The 20,096-nt window shown below is 41.7% G+C and overlaps 2 protein-coding genes across 3 annotated transcripts in view; one reads left to right on the top strand and one right to left on the bottom strand.

Annotated features, from left to right (window-relative positions):
• The window catches only part of LOC129620148 (UL16-binding protein 3-like), a 280,018-nt gene that overhangs the window by 7,359 nt on the left and 252,563 nt on the right, over window positions 1–20,096 (top strand).
• Window positions 1–20,096, bottom strand: part of IYD (iodotyrosine deiodinase) — a 29,542-nt gene that overhangs the window by 4,343 nt on the left and 5,103 nt on the right. The window contains exons 2-3 of one of the 2 annotated variants that reach the window (XM_055535949.1): window positions 7,530–7,721; window positions 4,364–4,523 (exon numbers count right to left, since the gene is read on the bottom strand). In XM_055535949.1, the coding sequence (XP_055391924.1) occupies window positions 4,364–4,523; window positions 7,530–7,721 (352 nt within the window). Of the gene's footprint in view, window positions 1–4,363; window positions 4,524–7,529; window positions 9,188–20,096 lie in introns of those variants that run through there. The other variant, XM_055535950.1, reaches the window with a different exon arrangement.

Below are 20,096 nucleotides of genomic sequence, written 5' to 3'. Positions count from 1 at the left end.
TATATAATGTCATCAGTAAACAAGAGACAGTAATTGTTCATTTTGTTTTTAACCTAGGAAGTATAATACTTTCTTGTTTAAAATACACTAAACTCGCATGTATATTTTTATACGGTTTCTTTTACCCTACTTACTTCTGTAGATTACTTATTCAAAGCTACTTCACCATACCTCAGCCAGCTTACTCACATTTGACTAGGATCAATTATTTTCCTCTTTAGAAGGAGGGAGAATGTTAATAGTTTACCAGAACACTCTGGAGTCAACTAGCTTTGCCATGTTAGGTAAGCCTCTCTCTTTCTCACAGCTCATCTTCCTCATGTGTAAAATGTATTCACCTCAAAAGGTTTTGTGATGGTAAATTCAGTCCAAATAGATCAGGTGCTTAGAATAGTACCCAGGGCATGGTGCCATGCATGTGCTAGCTAGTGTTATTATCACAACTGTATTTTATTTTACAGTGAATAATTCAAAACAATTTAAAAATATAAGGTGAAGAATAAGTAACTTACTAGTTTCGGAGGCAGGGTAGTAATTTTTTACAATTTTTGTACTTATTTGTCAGGGCATACATTGTTGGCTAGTATTTCGGTTTGTTCAGTTTTACAGGAATGTATTATGACATTGTATTAGAACTAATACAGATTGCGACATGCTGAGGGCTGTTAAGAAAGGACAAGTAACACCTTCTGCCTGGGGCGGAGGGCCTCATGCCACCAGAGGAGAACAAAGCTTAACAGATAAGTTGGACCAGATTGTATATTAGAGGCTTTAATGACAGCTCTGAGTTTCAGAGCTGACCTAAATTGGATATCAGGAGGTGAGTGAGCTGAGTGTTCATTTGCAATGCAATTTAGCAAACATTTATTCAGTTACCTACTATGCATTAGCACTGTGCTAAGTGATACAAGGCTGGACCCTGGAGTTTTTATAAACATATCTGTGTGTACATATTGTCTGCACAGAAAGTCTGTAATGCTCATTGGATTCTCATGAGTATCTTGGTGTACAACAGAGGTTTCTAAAATATGGACTAGAAAATGAGAAGAAAAGTAAGCCAGCAATTAAAGTGCTGTGTGCTGTGCTTAGTCACTCAGTCACGTCCGACTCTGTGACCCCATGGACTGTAGTCCACCAGGTTCCTCTGCCCATGAGGTTTCTCCAGGCAAAAATGCTGAAGTGGGTTACCATGCCCTCCTCCAGGGAATCTTCTCAATCCAGGGATCAATCCCAGGTCTCCCTGCATTGAAGGTGGATTCTTTACCAGCTGAGCCACCAAGGAAGCCTAAGAATACTGGAATGGGTAGCCTATCCCTTCTCCAGGGGATCTTCCCAACCCAGGAATCGAACCAGGGTTTCCTGCATTGCAGGTGGATTCTTTACCAGCTGAGCTACTAGGGAAGCCCAAAATCCTGTGTGGTAATGGCTATTTCAGATGCATGGAAGGTGTGTATTAAGTACTTTGCGCACAGAGATGAGAGAGCAGCTGATTCTGCCTTCACTGGGGAGAGATGGGGCTGGCAGTGTGTTGTAGGTACTACACGCACAGAGCAAAACGTCTCTCTAAGAGGGACGGGCTCAACTGGACTTTCCCTGTCTATGTTTTCTCATGAATGTGCCATAAGATTTATGTATTTATTATTAATACCCTGCACTTATTTCAGAACACAACCATAAGTTACAATGCCAATAGACATCCATTTTGATAGGGTTTAATATCTCAGGAAAAAAAAAATGTCCTCTGAGGCCAAAGAAATGATAAGAGCAGGACTAAAAGGCCAGCCTCTCATCACCCAGCCTTGTCTACCAGAGGAGAAACCCGCTTTGCCCCACAAGGTGGCCAGCCCAGTGCCTTTCCCCAGGCTTCTGTCACACTGGGTGTTGGATGGCTGGTGCCGGAAGTGGCCACGAAAGGCCCACAGATGACAGCCTGGGGCATAAGAACTTCTACCTTCTACACGCCAAGGGCTAGATTTGGCACCCCACCCCTCCTCATGCTCAACCTGAGAAGAGTTCAGAGGGGAAACAAAATGCCTGTGAGGAGTGCAGTGTTTGTAAAGGGGACCCTGTGACCAGTGTTCTAAATGACAAGGCTGAGGGGGGCTTCCTCTGTGGCTCAGCTGGTAAAGTACATGTCTGCAATGTGGGAGACCTGGGTTCAATCCCTGGGTTGGGAAGATCCCCTGGAGAAGGGAAAGGCTACCCACTCCAGTATTCTGGTCTGGAGAATTCCATGGATTGTATAGTCCATGGGATCACAAAGGGTCAGACACAACTGAGTGACTTTCACTTTGACTTTCTCTGCAACAAGTGAAGCCATGTGCCTCAACTAGAGAAAGCTCATGTGCTGCAACAAAGACCCAGTGCAGCTGAAAAGATAAAAAACAAACTAAAAAATTTTTTTCAATTAAAAAATAAAATAACAAGGCCTGGTCTGAAAAAAATGGAGTGTTTTTAACTATGAAAATGACTGAGAAATTACTGAATTCATCCTAGATATAACGTAGGGTGACTGGTCCTCAACAGGGAAAATGGGCTCAACAAAGCATAGTTAGTTGCAGGTTCTAGAAAAAAATGAGGCTTCACATGTGTCTACTCTAATACATTGAAGCCTCATGGTAAAGCCAGTTACACTGAATTCCAATCCACCCTGGAGTTAAGAAAGCCCGCAAAGTTACTAATGCCTAATGGATATTAAACCTGCACTAAATTTGTACTTTTATTGAGCATGTATTAAAACTAAAGTCTGCTCAGATGTGATCATTATAGCAAGATGTCATTTACTTCATTCAAGATCCTGAGGATTTCACAGTCTTATGTTCCAGATAGTAGAAAAGTACATCCTCAAAGTTTTGTTTGCCAATAATTATTTGGGTCAGAGCCTGTTTGTTTACCAGACTTACTATGTGTCATTGCCATTCTGCATGCTTACAAACACATCCAAATTTCATAATGAAATAGATACTAGACTTATTCCCATTTTGCAGATGAGGAAACCGAGGCACTGAGAAGTTAATAAATAGTAGATCTCATATTTAAACTCAAGCACTCTGGCTTCTAAGGCCCTACTCGTAGCCTCTATCTTATTTAATCCTGATACCAAGTTTTTAACATTATTTGGGGTGAAAAAAATAGAAGCTTAATGTGATGGTTAAGTTAAGGTGCCAACTTGACTGGGACACAAGGAACCCAGATGGTTGGTTAAGCATTATTCTGGGTGTGTCAAAAGGATGTTTCTGGATGAGATTAACATGTGAATTGGCAGACTGAGTAAAGCCAATTAACTTTCCCAATGTGGGGCCTGGTCTAATCTGTTGAAGCCCTGAGTAGAAAAAACACAGATGGAGTAAGGGATAATTTTCTCCTTCTGCCTGTCTTTGAGGACATCAGTCTTCTCCTGTCCTTGGACTTGGACTGGAACATACACCATCAGTTCCCCTGATTCCCAGGCCTTTGGACTCAAACTAGAACAGTAGCATCAGCTCTGCTGGGCCTCCCACTTGCTGAGTGCAGGTCTTGGTATTTCTCAGCCTTCATAATCACTTAAGCCAGTTATAGTAAGTTGGCTCAAGTAATTATGAGCCAATTATAAATAATAAATAAATTGTCTATTATAATAAATAATGTGCTAAAATGTGCTTAGTCTCTCAGTCGTGTCCAACTCTTTGTAACCTCATGGACTGTAGTCTGCCAGGCTCCTTTGTCCATGGGGATTCTCTGGGCAAGAATACTGGAGTGGGTTCCCATGCCCTCCTCCAGGGGATCTTCCCAACCCAGGGATCAAACCTAGGTTTCCTGCATTGGAGATGGATTCTTTACCAGCTGAGCCACCAGGGAAACCCAACAACACTAGAGTGGGTAGTCCATCCCTTCTCCAAGGGAACTTCCTGACCCAGGAATTGAACCAGGGTCTCCTGCATTGCAGATGGATTCTTTACCAGCTGAGCTACCAGGGAAGCTCTATAATAGTAATATTATCTATTATATATATTAATATAATAAATCTTGTTCTCTCTGTGTTTCTATTTCTCTCTGTCTTTGTCTCTCTCTCTCCATTGATTCTGTTTCTCTGGAGAACCCAGACTCATGCATTTAGAGACTGAAAGCAAACGTCCAAAGTCTTGCACTTGGAAAAACCAGAGCTGAGACATGAACTGAGATGCGATCCCAGCTGGCATCTCTAACACTTAGCCAATATGTGTGCTCAAAGCAACACAGACGTGAGGCCTGACTGCACTTCCATTATTTCTCCCACAGTTAAAATGAAACTTTTTAACACCTAAAACAAACCAGGAAATTGAATCTTAGTTATCTCATTTTAAGAAGCCAAACCAAACATGCCTGATACTCCCCACTTTTGTACCTGAATTTCTTCAGGTCTGTGACCCATCGAGGTCCCATCCTCTTCAGGTAGTTTATTTCCTCTTCCTCCTCAATGATCTCCCGAATCTTATGCTTCACGTCGGGGTCCTTCACAACCACAAATGTCCAGGGCTCTGTGTGGGCCCCACTTGGGGCTGTTCCTATCACACATTCAATTAACATCAGAAATTAAAACTGCAGGAAAATGTGAGACTGTCAGCTAAGAATTCCTATAACACATATTTGCTCAAGATAATGTTAGATCACCTAGTACACAAAGTCCCCAACGGTAGCCTCTGGGGTCTTGCTGACATCCTGTTTTGTTCCACCTCACTGTCAGGGTCTTTGAACCAACTAACTGAGATCAAGGCCAGTAGTTCCTGGGCCATGAGAGTTTATCACTGCTTCTCTAATTATGCGGGAGAAGACAGCCCTTGAAAACTGCACCGTGACCAGTAAGGAAACTCAGAGGGGAAGCTCTGTCAGGCAAAATCCCCCAAAATCCATTATTTGTTTTGGTAAATATTTGCTTTGGTATTCTTGAAAAAGTGTCAAGTTGTGAAGGTTATTGGAACTCGAAAAATGTAAATGGTAAAAAGCATTTTAAATTTTTAAATGGTAAAAAGCACTCTCCAGGGCTTCCCTGGTGGCTCAGTGGATAAGAATCCTCCTGGCATTGCAGAGGACATGGGTTTGATCCCTGATCCGGGAAGATCCCACATATGAAGAAGCAACTAAACCCATGTGCCACAACTATTGAGCCCGTGCTCGAGAGCCCAGGAACCGCAACAACTGAGCACATGTGCCACAAGCACTGAAGCCCCTGTGCCTGGAGCCTGTGCGCCACAAGAGAAGCCACCTCAACAAGAAGGCTGGGCATCGCAACTAGAGAAAAGCACACACAGCAACGAAGACCCAGCACAGACACTAAATCAATTAACAGATTTTTAAAAGAGCACTCTCCGAAAGGCAACTGAACTATAAATCGTTTAGTGCCTATATCACAGTTCTGAGGGTGGCAGTGTGGGGTTGTGGTCCTGTGTGGATACATGAGAACTTCTTGGCCCTGGACGCTCAGACACACAACAGTGTGTCTTTCAGCTCTCACAGGCTTTGGGAAAACTCAGACCACACTTGGATCAGTCCTGCTATCCCTGACAAAGCTTCATAGTGCATCGTGGACTCAAGGAGCTTCAGTTCTCCTTAAGATTTCAGCTAAGGAGCGAGCCAGGTTCTGGTGTGGATGTCACCACTCTCTCCTAGAAATCGCTCACTGTTTCTAGAAGCAGACCACAGGGTGGGATATTTCAGAAGTAAGTATTTTTTTTTTCTTCCTAGTGAGTAATTGAATGGCATAAACTCTATAGAAGGGGTCTCAAGCTTGCCAGCCTTCATGAGTTCACCATCCACCAGTCCCTGTGGTAGAGAGGGCATACTGAATTGTAAAATGCAAGTCAAATCAAACATAAAGCCCAAATTTCTGAACAGAGAGATTCCAGTTCACTTTGTACATGTTGTCTGTTCACTAAATATTGGTGCCATTGAACACAAGAAATAAATTGCCCCCTAATGTTTTCAACTATGCCAAACTTCTCTGAATGTCATGTGCACACATATTTAAATACAGATATACACACAGAAGATATTTAGTAACCTCTATTAGTTAGATAAAGGACTCACCAATTTAGTTCATTTGTGTTCTTAACTGAAATAAAATGTTTTATTCTTTCTTCCTTTTAATTCGGGCAATGGATTTATAATAGTCATGCAATAATTTCTGAAAATTAACTTAAATGTGATTTTGTATAGGAATAAGAACCCAATCAGAGGAGGCTCTCAAATAGGGGCCTTTCTATCTCCTTCCCCTTGTCTGTAATTCTCATCTCTTCTTCTAAGGAGATATTTATTACTTTACATTAAAAATGGGTCTACCTTGCCTCAATTTACTTTATGAATTCACATGAAGTTTGCTAGTTCATTGGAACAGAGCATCATGGTGTGTAATACAAGAAATTTGGTCCCCAAAAGAGAAATATATAAATGTGAGTGTGTGTCTGTATGAGTGTGTGTCTGTGTGTGTGCGCACTCATGCATGTATGCATGTGTTTTAAGGGGAGGGGAAAGTAAGAGGATTTTTTTTTCTTCCAAGGTGTAATAATATGTTCAGAAATTTTCATTTTTCATAAAAGTTTATAATGTTGAATAATTTTAGACGTTTTGAACTGTTGTCACATCTGCTCCCAAGAAGTCAGTAATAGTTAAAAGTTTGTAGAAAATGGAAGTCGTTATGTCCCCAGCAGTCAGTCAACATCTGGGTAAGACTGTGACCAAGAAGGACCCTAGGATGGGCTTTTCCCGTATCCTCTGCTTTATCTCCTCTTGAAGTACCTGGATAACAGTATCTGATGCACATTTCCAGAGTTGTTTATTTTTTCCCCCCTGACATCACTTAATTTTTTTAAGTTTATTTTTTAATTGAAGGATAATTGCTTTACAGACTTCTGTTGTTTTCTGTCAAAACATCAGCATGAATCCGCCATAGATATACATATGTCCCCTCCCTCCTGAACCTCCCTCCCATCTCCCTCCCCATCGAACCCCTCTAGGTTGATACAGAGCCCCCGTTTGAGTTCCCTGAGACATAGAGCAAATTCCCGTTGGCTATGTATTTTACATATGGTAATGTAAGTTTCCATGTTACTCTCTGATGTGAAACCCCCCCACCAAATGGAAGATGTTAACTATTTGACCCCATGAGCTCATAGCCCCAGGCCTCCTGGAGCCTAATGTCTGATGAAGTTAACTCCTATGACACCACCCTGCAACCTCACCATCAGCCAGTCAGAGACTTGTACCTGAGCAGATCACATACCCTGCGACTGCTCTCCCTCACCTGCTGTTTAAAAATGCTTTGAACTCAGGGGGCTTTTAGGGAATGAACCACCCCTCTCCTTGCATAGCTCTTCAATAAACCTTTCTCTGCTCCAAACTCCTACATTTTGGTGTGTTTGGCCTCACTGTGCATTGGGCATAGCAACTTGCACTAACAAGACTTTGCAGGTAAACCTATCACTCCGGGCTTTATCTGCTGTGTTTGAACTTCAGCATTGCTCTACTACTGTCACTTGCAGCGGACATTCCCAAAGACCCACTGCGCATGTACAGACCTGCTGCTTTGATGACATTGTCAATGACCTCCATTGGGACTTGCTCGTTACTTATGAATCTAACAGACCGTCTCTTATTGAGAAGTTCATAAAACTCCTGGGATCTCTTAACCATTTCCTTCTCTGGGTATCGATTGTGGGAGAATGGGATGTGTTCCACCTCTTCCTCTGACTCTTGCCATTCATCAGCCTCTGCAAATAGGAACAAGACAGCAAATTAAATGATCTCTTGGTTTTGAAAGGGAATGCCCCCTCCCCGCCCCCATAAGCCTCATTAGCATAAAAATTCTTTTGAGTTGACTGGAAACAACAGACCCAGGAGAAACTCTGAAAACCAGAGTAGAAGTCACCCTTTGGTAAGCGGACGTTTACATTTATAAAGGAATTCTCCATTTGGAAGTATCTTCCTCTCTGCACCAGGAAGAGAGGGATGATTCTAAATCACAATAAACTCTTGTCAATAGAGAAGGTGTGGCCGTAAATCTCTGTAACAACTTTACCCTTATTTACTCTGCTTTTTCTGATAACCTCCCATAACTGACTCTGCCCAGCCCCCAACACCTTTCTTTTGTCTTTATCTGGAAATGATATTTAAGGTGGTGGCTGGGGCCATTTCCCTGGCAGCTCAGCTGGTAAAGAATATGCCTGCAATGTAGGAGACCTGTGTTTGATTACTGGCTCGGGAAGATTTCCTGGAGAAGGGAAGGGCAACACTCTCCAGTATTCTTGCCTGGAGAATTCCACGGACAGAGGAGCGAGTTGGACATGACTGAGCGACTTTCACTTTTTTTCTAGAGCCATTTCAAGGGGGTTACTCAGTTTTCCTGGGTCTCTCCCATGTACACAAGAAATATACATATTGTTAAATTTCTGTTTGTTTTTCTCTTGTTAACCTGTATTTATTACGAAGAAGAGATGTCTCAGCCAAAAACCTAGAAGAATAGAGGGAAAATTCTTTTTCCTCCTTTAGAGTCACAAGGTGACCACTAGAGAAAGGGAAATCAAGTTCTAAAAAGTATCTAAAGGATATGAGCTCAAAAACATCATAAAAAAATGAAAAGGGTCTGAGAATCCTGAACTCTGATCTTGACTGTCCTTCAAACCCCAGACTGGTTACAAATCAAGAAAAAGAAAATTTTTGCTTCCCCAAAGATGAGAAATATAAATTTCTGTTAATGGTGAACTAGCTTATTGAAGCTATCTCCCACCAGCTGAAAATCACTAAAGTGAAAGTGAAGTCGCTCAGTCATGTCCCACTCTTTGCGACCCCATGGACTATAGCCTACCAGGCTTCTCCGTCCATGGGATTTTCCAGGCAAGAATACTGGCGTGGGTTGCCATTTCCTTCTCCCAGAGATCTTCCTGACCCAGGGATTGAAACTCCCTGGGAGATTCAATTGAACCTCCCTGGGAGATTGAGTCTCCCACATTGTAGGCAGACACTTCACCATCTGAGCCACCAGGGAAGTCCAAAGTGTTAGTCCCTCAGCCATGTCCGACCCTTTTGTGACCTTATCAACTGTAGCCCACCAGGCTATCTGTTCATGGAGTTCTCCAGGCATGAATACTGGAGTCGGTAGCCATTTCCTTCTCCAGGGAATCTTCCTGGCCCAGGGATCAAACCTGGGTCTCCTGCATTGCAGGCAGTTTCTTTATCATCTGAGCCACTAGGAATCATTGAAAATCACTAAGATCTTGGAAAAAAAAAAGTATTACTTTAAAACCTATCATAAAATCATTAAATTGCTAACAGCATAGTAAGACATATCCAGGCCAAAACTTAAGGGAAATTAGGAACCTGAGAAGGTAAATAAGTGCAAAAGCTGCATTTGCCCTGTTAGTATCTGCCAATCCCTATATATTTACATGTTTATTTTTATATTTTCAGGGATCAAGAGAGACAGAAATCAAAGCCCAGACCCATATACAATGGGAAGTCTGACAAGCATGGACCCCAAGACTACATCCTTAGAAAAAGTAAGAAATGTAAATAAGTCAGCCCCCAAGGGGTTACAGCATTTTTGTGAGTCATGCCTCAAACCTGAACTTGGAACAATGTGGTCCTGCCTGAAAATAGCCCCATCACCCAACAGAAGCAAATGCCAACATACAGATAATTTTAATTGCAATAGTCAGCAACCCATCAAAGACAACCAGACATACACAAAACCAAAACACCTTGAACAAAATATAGCAGAGCAGATTTTTAAAAATAGAATCAGACACCTGAAGTCTCCAAATATGGAATCGTCAGACTCAAAAAATAGAAAAACTTTGATGGCTAGGTTTAGAGGGGAAAAAAAGACAAGCATTTATAAATCTGTAGGGTACAGGAAAAAATGAAAAGTTACATGGAAAATAGTCTAAAATAGAGATTAGAACTGAAAAATAAAATAATAGAACTAAGAACTTGGTGGATGAGTTTAACAGCAGGTTAGACATACCTAAAGAAAGAGTTAATGAGCTGAAGATAACTCAGAAGAAAATATCTTGAACAGAGCAAGGAAAGACCAAAAGATGGAAAACATAAAAGAAAGATCAAGGAAAATAAAGCAGAATGAGAATGTCTATTATATGTCTGATGATAGTCACAGCAGGAGATGGGAAAGAGGTTGTGGCAGAGGCCCTATGTGAAGGAGACTATTTGTTAAAAGGGCTTCCAGGGTGGCTGAGCAGAAAAAAAGCCGTCTGCAATGCAGGAGACACAGGAGACTCAGGTTCAGTCCTTGGGTGTGGAAGATCCTCTGGAGGAGGGCATGGCAACCCACTCATGTTCTGGCCTGGAGAATCCCATGGACAGATGCATGCATCTGATTAAAAAAAAAAAATGATGATAAAAATGCCAAATCTACAGATTCAAGAGGCCCAGTCAATCCCAGGTAGTAAAAGAGAAGGAAATGGCAACCCACTCCAGTGTTCTTGCCTGGAGAATCCGAGGGACAGAGGAGCCTGGTGGGCTGCCATCTATGGGATCTCACAGAGCCAGACATGACTGAAGCAACTTAGCAGCAGCAGCAGCAGTAAAAGAGAAAAGAAGCCCACATCTTTTATAATCAAATATAAAATCTCAAAATCAGCCAGAGGGAAAAAAAAGATTCCTTTAGGAAGAGGCCCAGATGGCTTCATAAGGGAGTTAATTCTATCAAACACTCAAAGAACATGCATGCATGCATGCATACTGAGTCCCTTCAGTCGTGTCTGACTCTCCAGGTGCCTCTGTCCATGGGATTCTGCAGACAAGACTACTGGAGTGGGTTGCCATACTGTCCTCCAGGAGATCTTTCCAACCCAGGGATCGAACCCTTGTCTCTTATGTCTCCTGCATTGGCAGGCAGGATTTTTTTTTACCACTGGCACCAGCTGGGAAGCCTGAGTAATACTGGAGTGGGTTACCATGCCCTCCTCCAGGGGATTGAACCCTCATTTCTTAGTTTCCTGCATTGGCAAGCAGGTTCTTTATCACAAAGAGCAATTATTGCTATATTTTCTCAAACTCTTACCAAGAATAGAAATAGAGGAAACATTATCCCCAACTCATTTTATGACACCCACAACCTTGTTACGAAGTCTGACTAGGACATTAAAAGAAAGAAAGGTTACAGATTCAGCTTCCTCATAAATATAGATGCAAAGAGTCCTGACCAAAATATTAGTAAACAGAATTCAACAATATGTAAAAAACAGTGCACTTTGATCAAGTTGGGATTATCCCAGGAATGCAAGTTAACAACGTTAGCAAAACCATGTTTGTTACATTTACAAGCTAGTAATCATTGTAATATGGAAAAAGTGTTTGATAAAATTAGGCATTCATCTCTTAGTAAATTGGAAGTATAAAGGAACTTTCTTATCCTGATAAAGTCTAGCTATGGGGAAAAACACCCAGAACCAACTACATAGTTAATGGTGAAACATCTAAACTCTCCATCAGATATTGAAAATGAATTAATATTGCCTATTCTCACCAGAGTTTTAATTATGAAAGACTAATTTTTGAAGCTTTTAGGAAAGAATGTAGGAGACTATCTTCATGACTTTGTAGAGAAGAAGAATTTCTTAAAAAAGAGACAAAAATACTAATCATAAGGAAAAAATCTGTTCTGCTTACCTACACTAAATTTATCTTTACACCTGCCTGCTTCTACTGTTTTTCTGGTTTCCTCTGCTTCCGTCCTGTTCAGACAGCTGTGAAAATCCACAGAAGATGAAGATGCAATGGAGGATTCAATAGGTGGAGCTGAAAATGGTAAAATGAAGAAAACGAACTCACAGATACAGTAGAAGATAAAAAGGAAGATATATCTGGTGAACTAGAAGCCTCACCAAGGGCAGACCCAACCACCTCATTTGAGAAGGTTTTCCAGTCAATAACACTGTGAAGTTCCTGGTAGGCTTTTCAAACAAAAGAGTTCAGAAGACCTTATTGCTGAATTCCCAGATGCTTCATTCCAACATTCTTGAAATTGTTGGTTATAGATCCAAAATATCACAGTTCTACCTCTGAACATGTATGTTTCTTCATTCCTTTCACCATAACTAGACAGTATTTTCAGTCTGAATTACAAAGATTCACATGTGAACTACGAAGATGCCAACTGAAAGAAATTCTAAGATACAGTCTTCAAAAATTAAAGATTATAAAAAATAGGAATGCTTTGAATGTAGAGTGTGTATATATATATATACACATATAATTTATATATATATATATATATATATATATATATATATATAGAATTAGGCATTCATCTCTTAGTAAATTGGGAGTAGAAAGGAACTTTCTTAACCTGATAAAGTCTAACTATGGGGAACAAACAAAATCAAAACACCCCAGAACCAGCTACATAGTTAATGGTGAAACATTTAAACTCTTTCATCAGATATTGAAACTGAATGAATATTGCCTGTTCTCACCAGAGCTTTAATTATGAAAGACTAATTTTTGAAGCTTTTTAGAAAAGAATGTAGGAGACTATCTTAATGACTTTGTAGACAAGAAGAGTTTCTTAAATAAGACACAAAAATATTCAGTTCAGTTCAGTCGCTCAGTCATGTCCGACTCTTTCCGACCCCATGAATCGCAGCACGCCAGGCCTCCCTGTCCATCACCAACTCCCGGAGTTCACTCAGACTCACGTCCATCGAGTCGGTGATGCCATCCAGCCATCTCATCCTTTGTCATCCCCTTCTCCTCCTGCCCCCAATCCCTCCCAGCATCAGAGTCTTTTCCAGTGACTCAACTCTTCACATGAGGTGGACAAAGTATTGGAGTTTCATCTTTAGCATCAGTCCTTCCGAGGAACACCCAGGACTGATCTCCTTTAGGATGGACTGGTTGGATCTCCTTGCAGTCAAAGGACTCTCAAGAATCTTCTCCAACACCACAGTTCAAAAGCATTAATTCTTCGGCACTCAGCTTTCTTCGCAGTCCAACTCTCACATCCATACATGACTACTGTAAAAACCAAAGATTTGACTAGATGGACTTTTGTTGGCAAAGTAATGTCTCTGCTTTTTAATATGCTGTCTAGGCTGATCATAACTTTCCTTCCAAGGAGTAAGTGTCTTTTAATTTCATGGCTGAAATTACCATCTACAGTGATTTTGGAACCCAGAAAAATGAAGTCTGACACTGTTACCACTGTTTCCCCATCAATTTCCCATGAAGTGATGGGACTGGATGCCATGATCTTCGTTTTCTGAATGTTGAGCTTTAGGCCAACTTTTTCATTCTCCTCTTTCACTTTCATCAAGAGGCTTTTTAGTTCCTCTTCACTTTCTGCCATAAGGGTGGTGTCGTCTGCATATCTGAGGTTATTGATATTTCTCCCGGCAATCTTGATTCCAGTTTGTGCTTCTTCCAGACCAGCGTTTCTCATGATGTACTCTGCATAGAAGTTAAATAAACAGGGTGATTATAAATAAGCAAGGTAATATATAGCCTTGAGGGACTCCTTTTCCTATTTGGAACCAGTCTGTTGTTTCATGTCCAGTTCTAACTGTTGCTTCCTGACCTGCATATAGGTTTCTCAAGAGGCAGGTCAGGTGGTCTGGTATTCCCATCTCTTTCAGAATTTTCCACAGTTGATTGTGATCCACACAGTCAGAGGCTTTGGCATCGTCAATAAAGCAGAAATAGATGTTTTTCTGGAACTCTCTTGCTTTTTCCATGATCCAGTGGATGTTGGCAATTTGATCTCTGGTTCCTCTGCCTTTTCTAAAACCAGCTTGAACATCTGGAAGTTCAAGGTTCACATATTGCTGAAGTCTGGCTTGGAGAATTTTGAGCATTACTTTACCAGCGTGTGAGGTAAGTGCAATTGTGCAGTAGTTTGAGCATTCTTTGGTATTGCCTTTATTAAGGATTGGAATGAAAACTGACCTTTTCCAGTCCTGTGGCCATTGCTGAGTTTTCCAAATTTGCTGACATGTTGAGTGCAGCACTTTCACAGCATCATCTTTTAGGATTTGAAATAGCTCAACTGGAATTCCATCACCTCTACTAGCTTTGTTCATAGTGATGCTTCCTAAGGCCCACTTGACTTCACATTCCAGGATGTCTGGCTCTAGGTGAGTGTGAGTGATCACACCATCGTGATTATCTGTAAGGAAAAAATCTGTTCCACTTACCTACACTAAATTTATTTTTATACCTGCCTGCTTCTACCATGTTCTACCATATAATATATATATATATATATATTCTACATGTATACATATGCTTAACTTGAATTCGTCTTGGACTTCTGGTTATTGTTGGGCCTCACCAACTACTAGAATCTTGGAGGCAGAAGATGCCAAAAAGAGACCACTACAGAAAGTGGACTTCAGTACATCAAATCAGAATAAACTGATGTGAGTTGGACTTTTCAGGGAAGTTTAAATCAGAGAGACAAGGCTTCCCCAAGAAGGCTCCCAAAGAAATAGACACTGAAAATATCAGTGAAATCTAATGAGTAGATAGTTCTTTTATACAAAGGCTGAAGTCTTTCCTAAACCTGATCTGATATTTTTCAGCCTGATGGGGATGGTGCAGAGAAGCCACATAAGCAGTAGAAGGCAACTCCTACTTAGATAACAGCAGGTAATCAGAATCCACTATGATCAAATTCCCAAAAATGCTCAGCACTTGCTTTCATTAAGGTAACAGATTTAGATTGTTTTAAACCATAAAATTTATCTGTGTGCGTGTGCATGGCTTACCTGAATTATTACTGTACTACCTAAACTGTATCTTTAGAAAACTGAATATAATGTTATCATATATTTTCCTCATTCACAACACAAAACCCAATGAATAAATAGTTGCCTGATAAGACATATTATATCCCCTGCCTTCAGCTGTGTGACAGAAAACAGTTGTGACTTTCTTGAGTATATATGAATCCATTTTAATGCCATGGATTAACTGATGTTGGAGTTATGATTATATTGCGGTTGTTGTGACATTTACTAAAGGGTTCTCATTTCCAGTAATGGTTATTTACATAATTTAAACCAACTCTCTAAAGTAAAAAAAAGGTAAAATGCTTAGTAAAATATAATTTAGAACATTTTCTTCTACATATTAATGAGCTAATCTGTAATTTCCCTGGTGGCTCAGTGGTAAAGATTCCGCCTGCAATGCAGAAGACTTGGGTTCGATCCCGGGGTTGGAAAGATCCCCTCGAGAAAAAAATGGCAACCCACTCCAGTATTCTTGCCTGGGAAATCCCATGGACAGAGAAGCCTGGCAGGCTATGGTCCATGGTGTTGCAAAAGGTGGACACCACTGAGCGACTAAACCACCACCACCAATCTGTGACTATAGGACATCATAGTTAAAAATCTAGGTGAAGGTTAGTACCAGTAGAGGTAGACCAGCAATCAAATGTCTGGAGAATATTTTCCAGTTGCCAAGAAACAGCCATGAGGCTGAGTTCAGACAAAGAGATGGTGACAAAAGTCAAAACCCCAGGGCCATCCAGGGCTTGAAGGTTTATGTTCCAACAATAAGACTAAAATGTAATTAATCCAGCCCTGGTGTCTTAGAGCCTGGGATAATATCCTGTGAGTGATCCAAGGAACCATAGGACTTGACCTCATATTAAAGTTGTCCCAGTGTTACAAAGTTGCTCAACTTGTAGGTGCAAATGTGACTATTCCCTGGAGTAAGTAACATCTTGTTGGTGGTTAGTTGCTAAGTCTTGTCTGACTCTTTTGGGACCCCATGAACTGTAGCCCATCAGGCTCCTCTGTCCATGGGATTTTGCAGGCCATGAAGTGGGTTGCCATTTCTTTCTCTAAGGGATCTTCCTGACTCAGTATTAGAACCACTGTCTCCTGCTTGGCAGGTGGATTCTTTACCACTGAGGAAAGCCTAACTATATCACCTGGGAAGCCCTAAGTATATCTTAGGCCTCAAAAAAAAAATTATGAGTAATTTTCCAAAAGAATAACCAGTGTACAATAAAAAATAACAGTGTGTTCAAGAAAATAAGAAGTCATGAATAATAACTAGAAACTGCAGGCATCAGAAATAGACCTACAAAGACTTGAGATATTGGAATTATCAGACAGATCATGAAGCAGTTTCAAACTGAGACTAGTGTGTAGGATGTTTACAGGAAGTACCTTTGGGAACAAAACTTGTGGAAAGGAGAGGGAAGAAACACGATTGGACAGAAGGCATCATATTTCAATGTAAGCCTTGTATGATGGCTTAGCCAACAATAGGGCTTCTTTGGAAGAAAAATAGCCCATCAGAGTTGTCCCCAACTAGGCCCAAATGACTGGGCCTTTATACCCCTAAGCCAATCAGTCATTGCATATAAACCACCCTGGGAAAGGCAGAATCTTGGGCAAAGCAAAGGTAAACCCTGGAATATGCAGACAGTTGAAGGCTCTTTGTTTACAACACTCCCAACAGAAGGAGCAACAAGTCTTTCCTTGAAGGGTGATCCAGATGATACATTTCCATGCCCATCACACTCTAACTCAGCAATCCCTTGCATACCTCAGAGACAGTCATGCATGTGTATCCTGGAAATAAGTATTAAAATGTTATTAGAGGCATAGTTGATCATAGTCCTGAACTGGAAATAGCCCAGATCTTCATCAACAGTAAAATAAATAGTGATATACTCATGAAACAGAATACTATACAGCAGCAAAAATGAATGAACTGCAGTCACATGCCTAACCTGAATGAATTTTACAAATAAAATGTTAAGCTAAAGAACAAAGTCAAAAGAATATGAGCAATAGAACTCTACTGTTTGCTGCTGCTGCTGCTGCTGCTAAGTCGCTTCAGTTGTGTCCAACTCTGTGTGACCCCATAGATGGCAGCCCACTAGGCTCCTCTGTCCCTGGGATTCTCCAAGCAAGAACACTGGAGTGGATTACCATTTCCTTCTCCAATGCATGAAAGTGTTTAGGAATGCATATTTAGGTGATACATCTATAAAGAAAAGCACAGAAGTAATTCCCATAAAATTAAAAATAGTAATTATGTCTGTGGGATGAAGAGGTGTGACTAGGAATATATGGATTTATGGAGTACTGGAAATTTATACTTCTTGATCTAAGTGATAATTATATGGATTTTTGCTTTCAAATTATTTGTTAAGCCATTCATCTATGTTTTATACACTTTCCCAGCCAGCATATTACATATCACAGACTTCTCTGGTGGCTCAGTATAAAGAATCCACCTGCAATGCAGCAGATGCAGGTTCGATCCCTGTGTCCATGAGGTTGCAAAGAGTTCAACATGACTTAGTGACTAAACCAACCGCTACCTTACATTTCACAATTAAGGGATTTGTGTGTGTGTGTGTTTTGTTTTAATAAGAAAGCCATAGAAATGAATTGCACAAAAAACCCCAAGGGTAGATCAACTGAACACAACTGTTAAGACATTTCACGGTCTCTTAAATGAGACAGAAGGATAAGAGATGAACCATCTGGGGAAGGTGGGGCAAAAGTAGGAGATGGAATGAATGGATGCAGTTAATTTGCCCTAAACATGCCGTAATCCTTCATGGAGCCAGAACTATAGCTTAGGTTTTTTAACTCCTAAATCAGTGTTCCTCCCTTCCTGCCCCCCAAGTACAGAGGTTTTGCTTTCTGAGGTAGGTTTCAGTTACCCAGGGTCAACTGTGTTCTGAATATATTAAGTGGAAAATTCAAGAAATAAGCAATTTATACCAGTAGTCATGTATGGATGTGAGAGTTGAACTATAAAGAAAGCTGAATGACAAAGAATTTATGCTTTTGAACTGTGGTGTTGGAGAAGACTCTTGAGAGTCCCTTGGACTGCAAGGAGATCCAACCAGTCCATCCTAAAGGAAATCAGTCCTGAATATTCATTGCAAGGACTGATGCTGACCCTGAAACTCCAGTACTTTGGCCACCTGATGCAAAGAATTGACTCATTGGAACAGACCTTGATGCTGGGAAAGATTGAAGGCGGGAGGAGAAGGGGATGACAGAGAATGAGATGGTTGGATGGCATCACCAACTCGATGGACATGAGTTTGAGTAAGCTCTGGGAGTTGGTGTTGGACAGGGAAGCCTGGCATGCTGCAGTCCATGGGGTCGCAAAGAGTCGGAGACGACTGAGCGACTGAACTGAACTGAAGTTTTAAATGATGCATCATTCTGAGCAAGATGGTGAAATTTCATGCCTGTTCTGCTCCGTCCCCCTACCTACATGAATCATCCTTTTGTCCACGTATCCACCTAATTAGACACTTAGTAGCCTTTTAGGGCTTGGTGGCTCAAATGGTAAAGAATCTACCTGCAGTGCGGGAGACCTGAGTTTGATCCCTAGGTTGGGAAGATCCCCTGGAGGAAGGTGTGGAAACCCACTCCAGCATTCTTGCCTGGAGGATCCCCATGGACAGAGGAGCCTGATGGACCCCTGAAAGAGGAGCCTGGTGGGCCCCAGTCTGTGGAGTCACAAAGAGATGGACACTACTGAGCGACTAAGCACAGCACAGTTATCAGGTCAACTGATGAGGTATTGCTTGTCCTCAGGTAACCCTGATTTTACTTAATAATGACCTCAAAGCACATGAGTAATGATGCTGGCAATTCAGATATTCTCTTACTGGGTCTAATTTAAACTTTACCATAGGCATGTATGTATAGGAAAAGCTTAGGATATGTAGGGTTCAGTACTATCTGTGGTTTCAGGTATCCACTTGGGGTCTTGGATGGTTTCCCCTCAGGATTAGGGGAGACTGCAGTCAATGTCCAGGAGGTGAGCTGTCACTTAGGGAGCCCTCAGATAAAGATAAGAATGACAGTCGAAACAGGGAAGAGAGCAATAAGATCCAGGGCCTGGCCCTGAGGATCTGGGGCATTCCAGATGGAATTCAGGTAGAAGAGAGTCCTCTGCCCCTGGGAGCACCCACACATTTCACTCCTGGGTATGTCAGGATGGGGAGAAGAAGGCAAGAGGGAGAAAAGGGGATTTGTGGGAGACTGAGAACCCACCTACAGTACTAGTAAGGATCATGGTAGCTCATTGCTAGTAATGAGCAACTTCTTACACTTTACTAGCCAGGGGCAGTGGGAGCCCACATGGTACACATTTAATGAGATGGCCCAGTTACTAAATCAAAAGGCACTAGATGTGATGGGGGAGTGGCCACTAACACCCACCAGCTTTCTAGCATTCCACCCTGAACCAAACTCAGATGTCATCAGGTCAACTTTATCAAATGCATCAGCAAAGACTTTCAACACCATGCTACTCCCCACCCATGTGTCACAAAGTCCAGCAACCTGTTTAGTCAGTCAGTGGTAAATGAGAGAATGCATGAAAGGCCTCCTTAACTTCAGGTCCATCCACCATTTGCAGAAACTAAAGGCAGTAGAGGGGCATGACTCAGCAGTTTCTGCAGCCACTGAAGTCCAGGGTAGGTGCTCCTACTCTGGCAGAATGAAGGGGCTGCCTCTCAAGCCTTATCAGGGCAGCCTTGTCTCTGAGCGGGGCAGACACTCGGCCCCAACCACCGCTGGGTTGGATTGTTCTGAAGGGCTTTCTGAGCAGAGCACAGGGAGGCTGCTGTTCCTGGAGCCTCTCCCAGGACAGAAAGTCTACACTTGACCTGGGGAAAGGAGTCAGCTGAGCCAGATGGAGAGAAGCTCTGAGGGACTGCAGGGCAGTGAACCGATACAAAAGGCACGGCTCTCTCCTTCCTCTTGAACTCCTAACCATCCCCTCCAGGGAATGTGGGCTCACCAAAGGAGAGGGAAGAGCCTCTGTTCTGTGGCTTTTCTGCCACCAGCCCAGACCAGCCAAACCACTCTGGCAGATTCATTTAAGTGGTAGAGCCCACATATTCAAAAATAAATGCACACCACTGTGGTCTGCTTTTAACAGAAGTCCTGTGCTATCACACATGGAGTTTGCTATTGACACCAAAACCAACTCGCCTTGTATTGTGGCTTGAATGCCAAGGAGTCAAATTGCTCCCTAATTAGGTTTAATGGCCAAGTAATTCTAGGTCATGTCTATCCTTTAATGTTTAACTTGGAGGCATTTTTCTGGCTGCATCTCTATGTGAACTGCTTTTG

This window comes from Bubalus kerabau, chromosome 9 (genome assembly GCF_029407905.1).
Source record: "Bubalus kerabau isolate K-KA32 ecotype Philippines breed swamp buffalo chromosome 9, PCC_UOA_SB_1v2, whole genome shotgun sequence".
Classification (NCBI taxonomy): domain Eukaryota; kingdom Metazoa; phylum Chordata; class Mammalia; order Artiodactyla; family Bovidae; genus Bubalus; species Bubalus kerabau.
The sequence above is the reverse complement of the archived record's forward strand: the minus strand, read 5'-3'. Positions and strand labels throughout refer to the sequence as shown.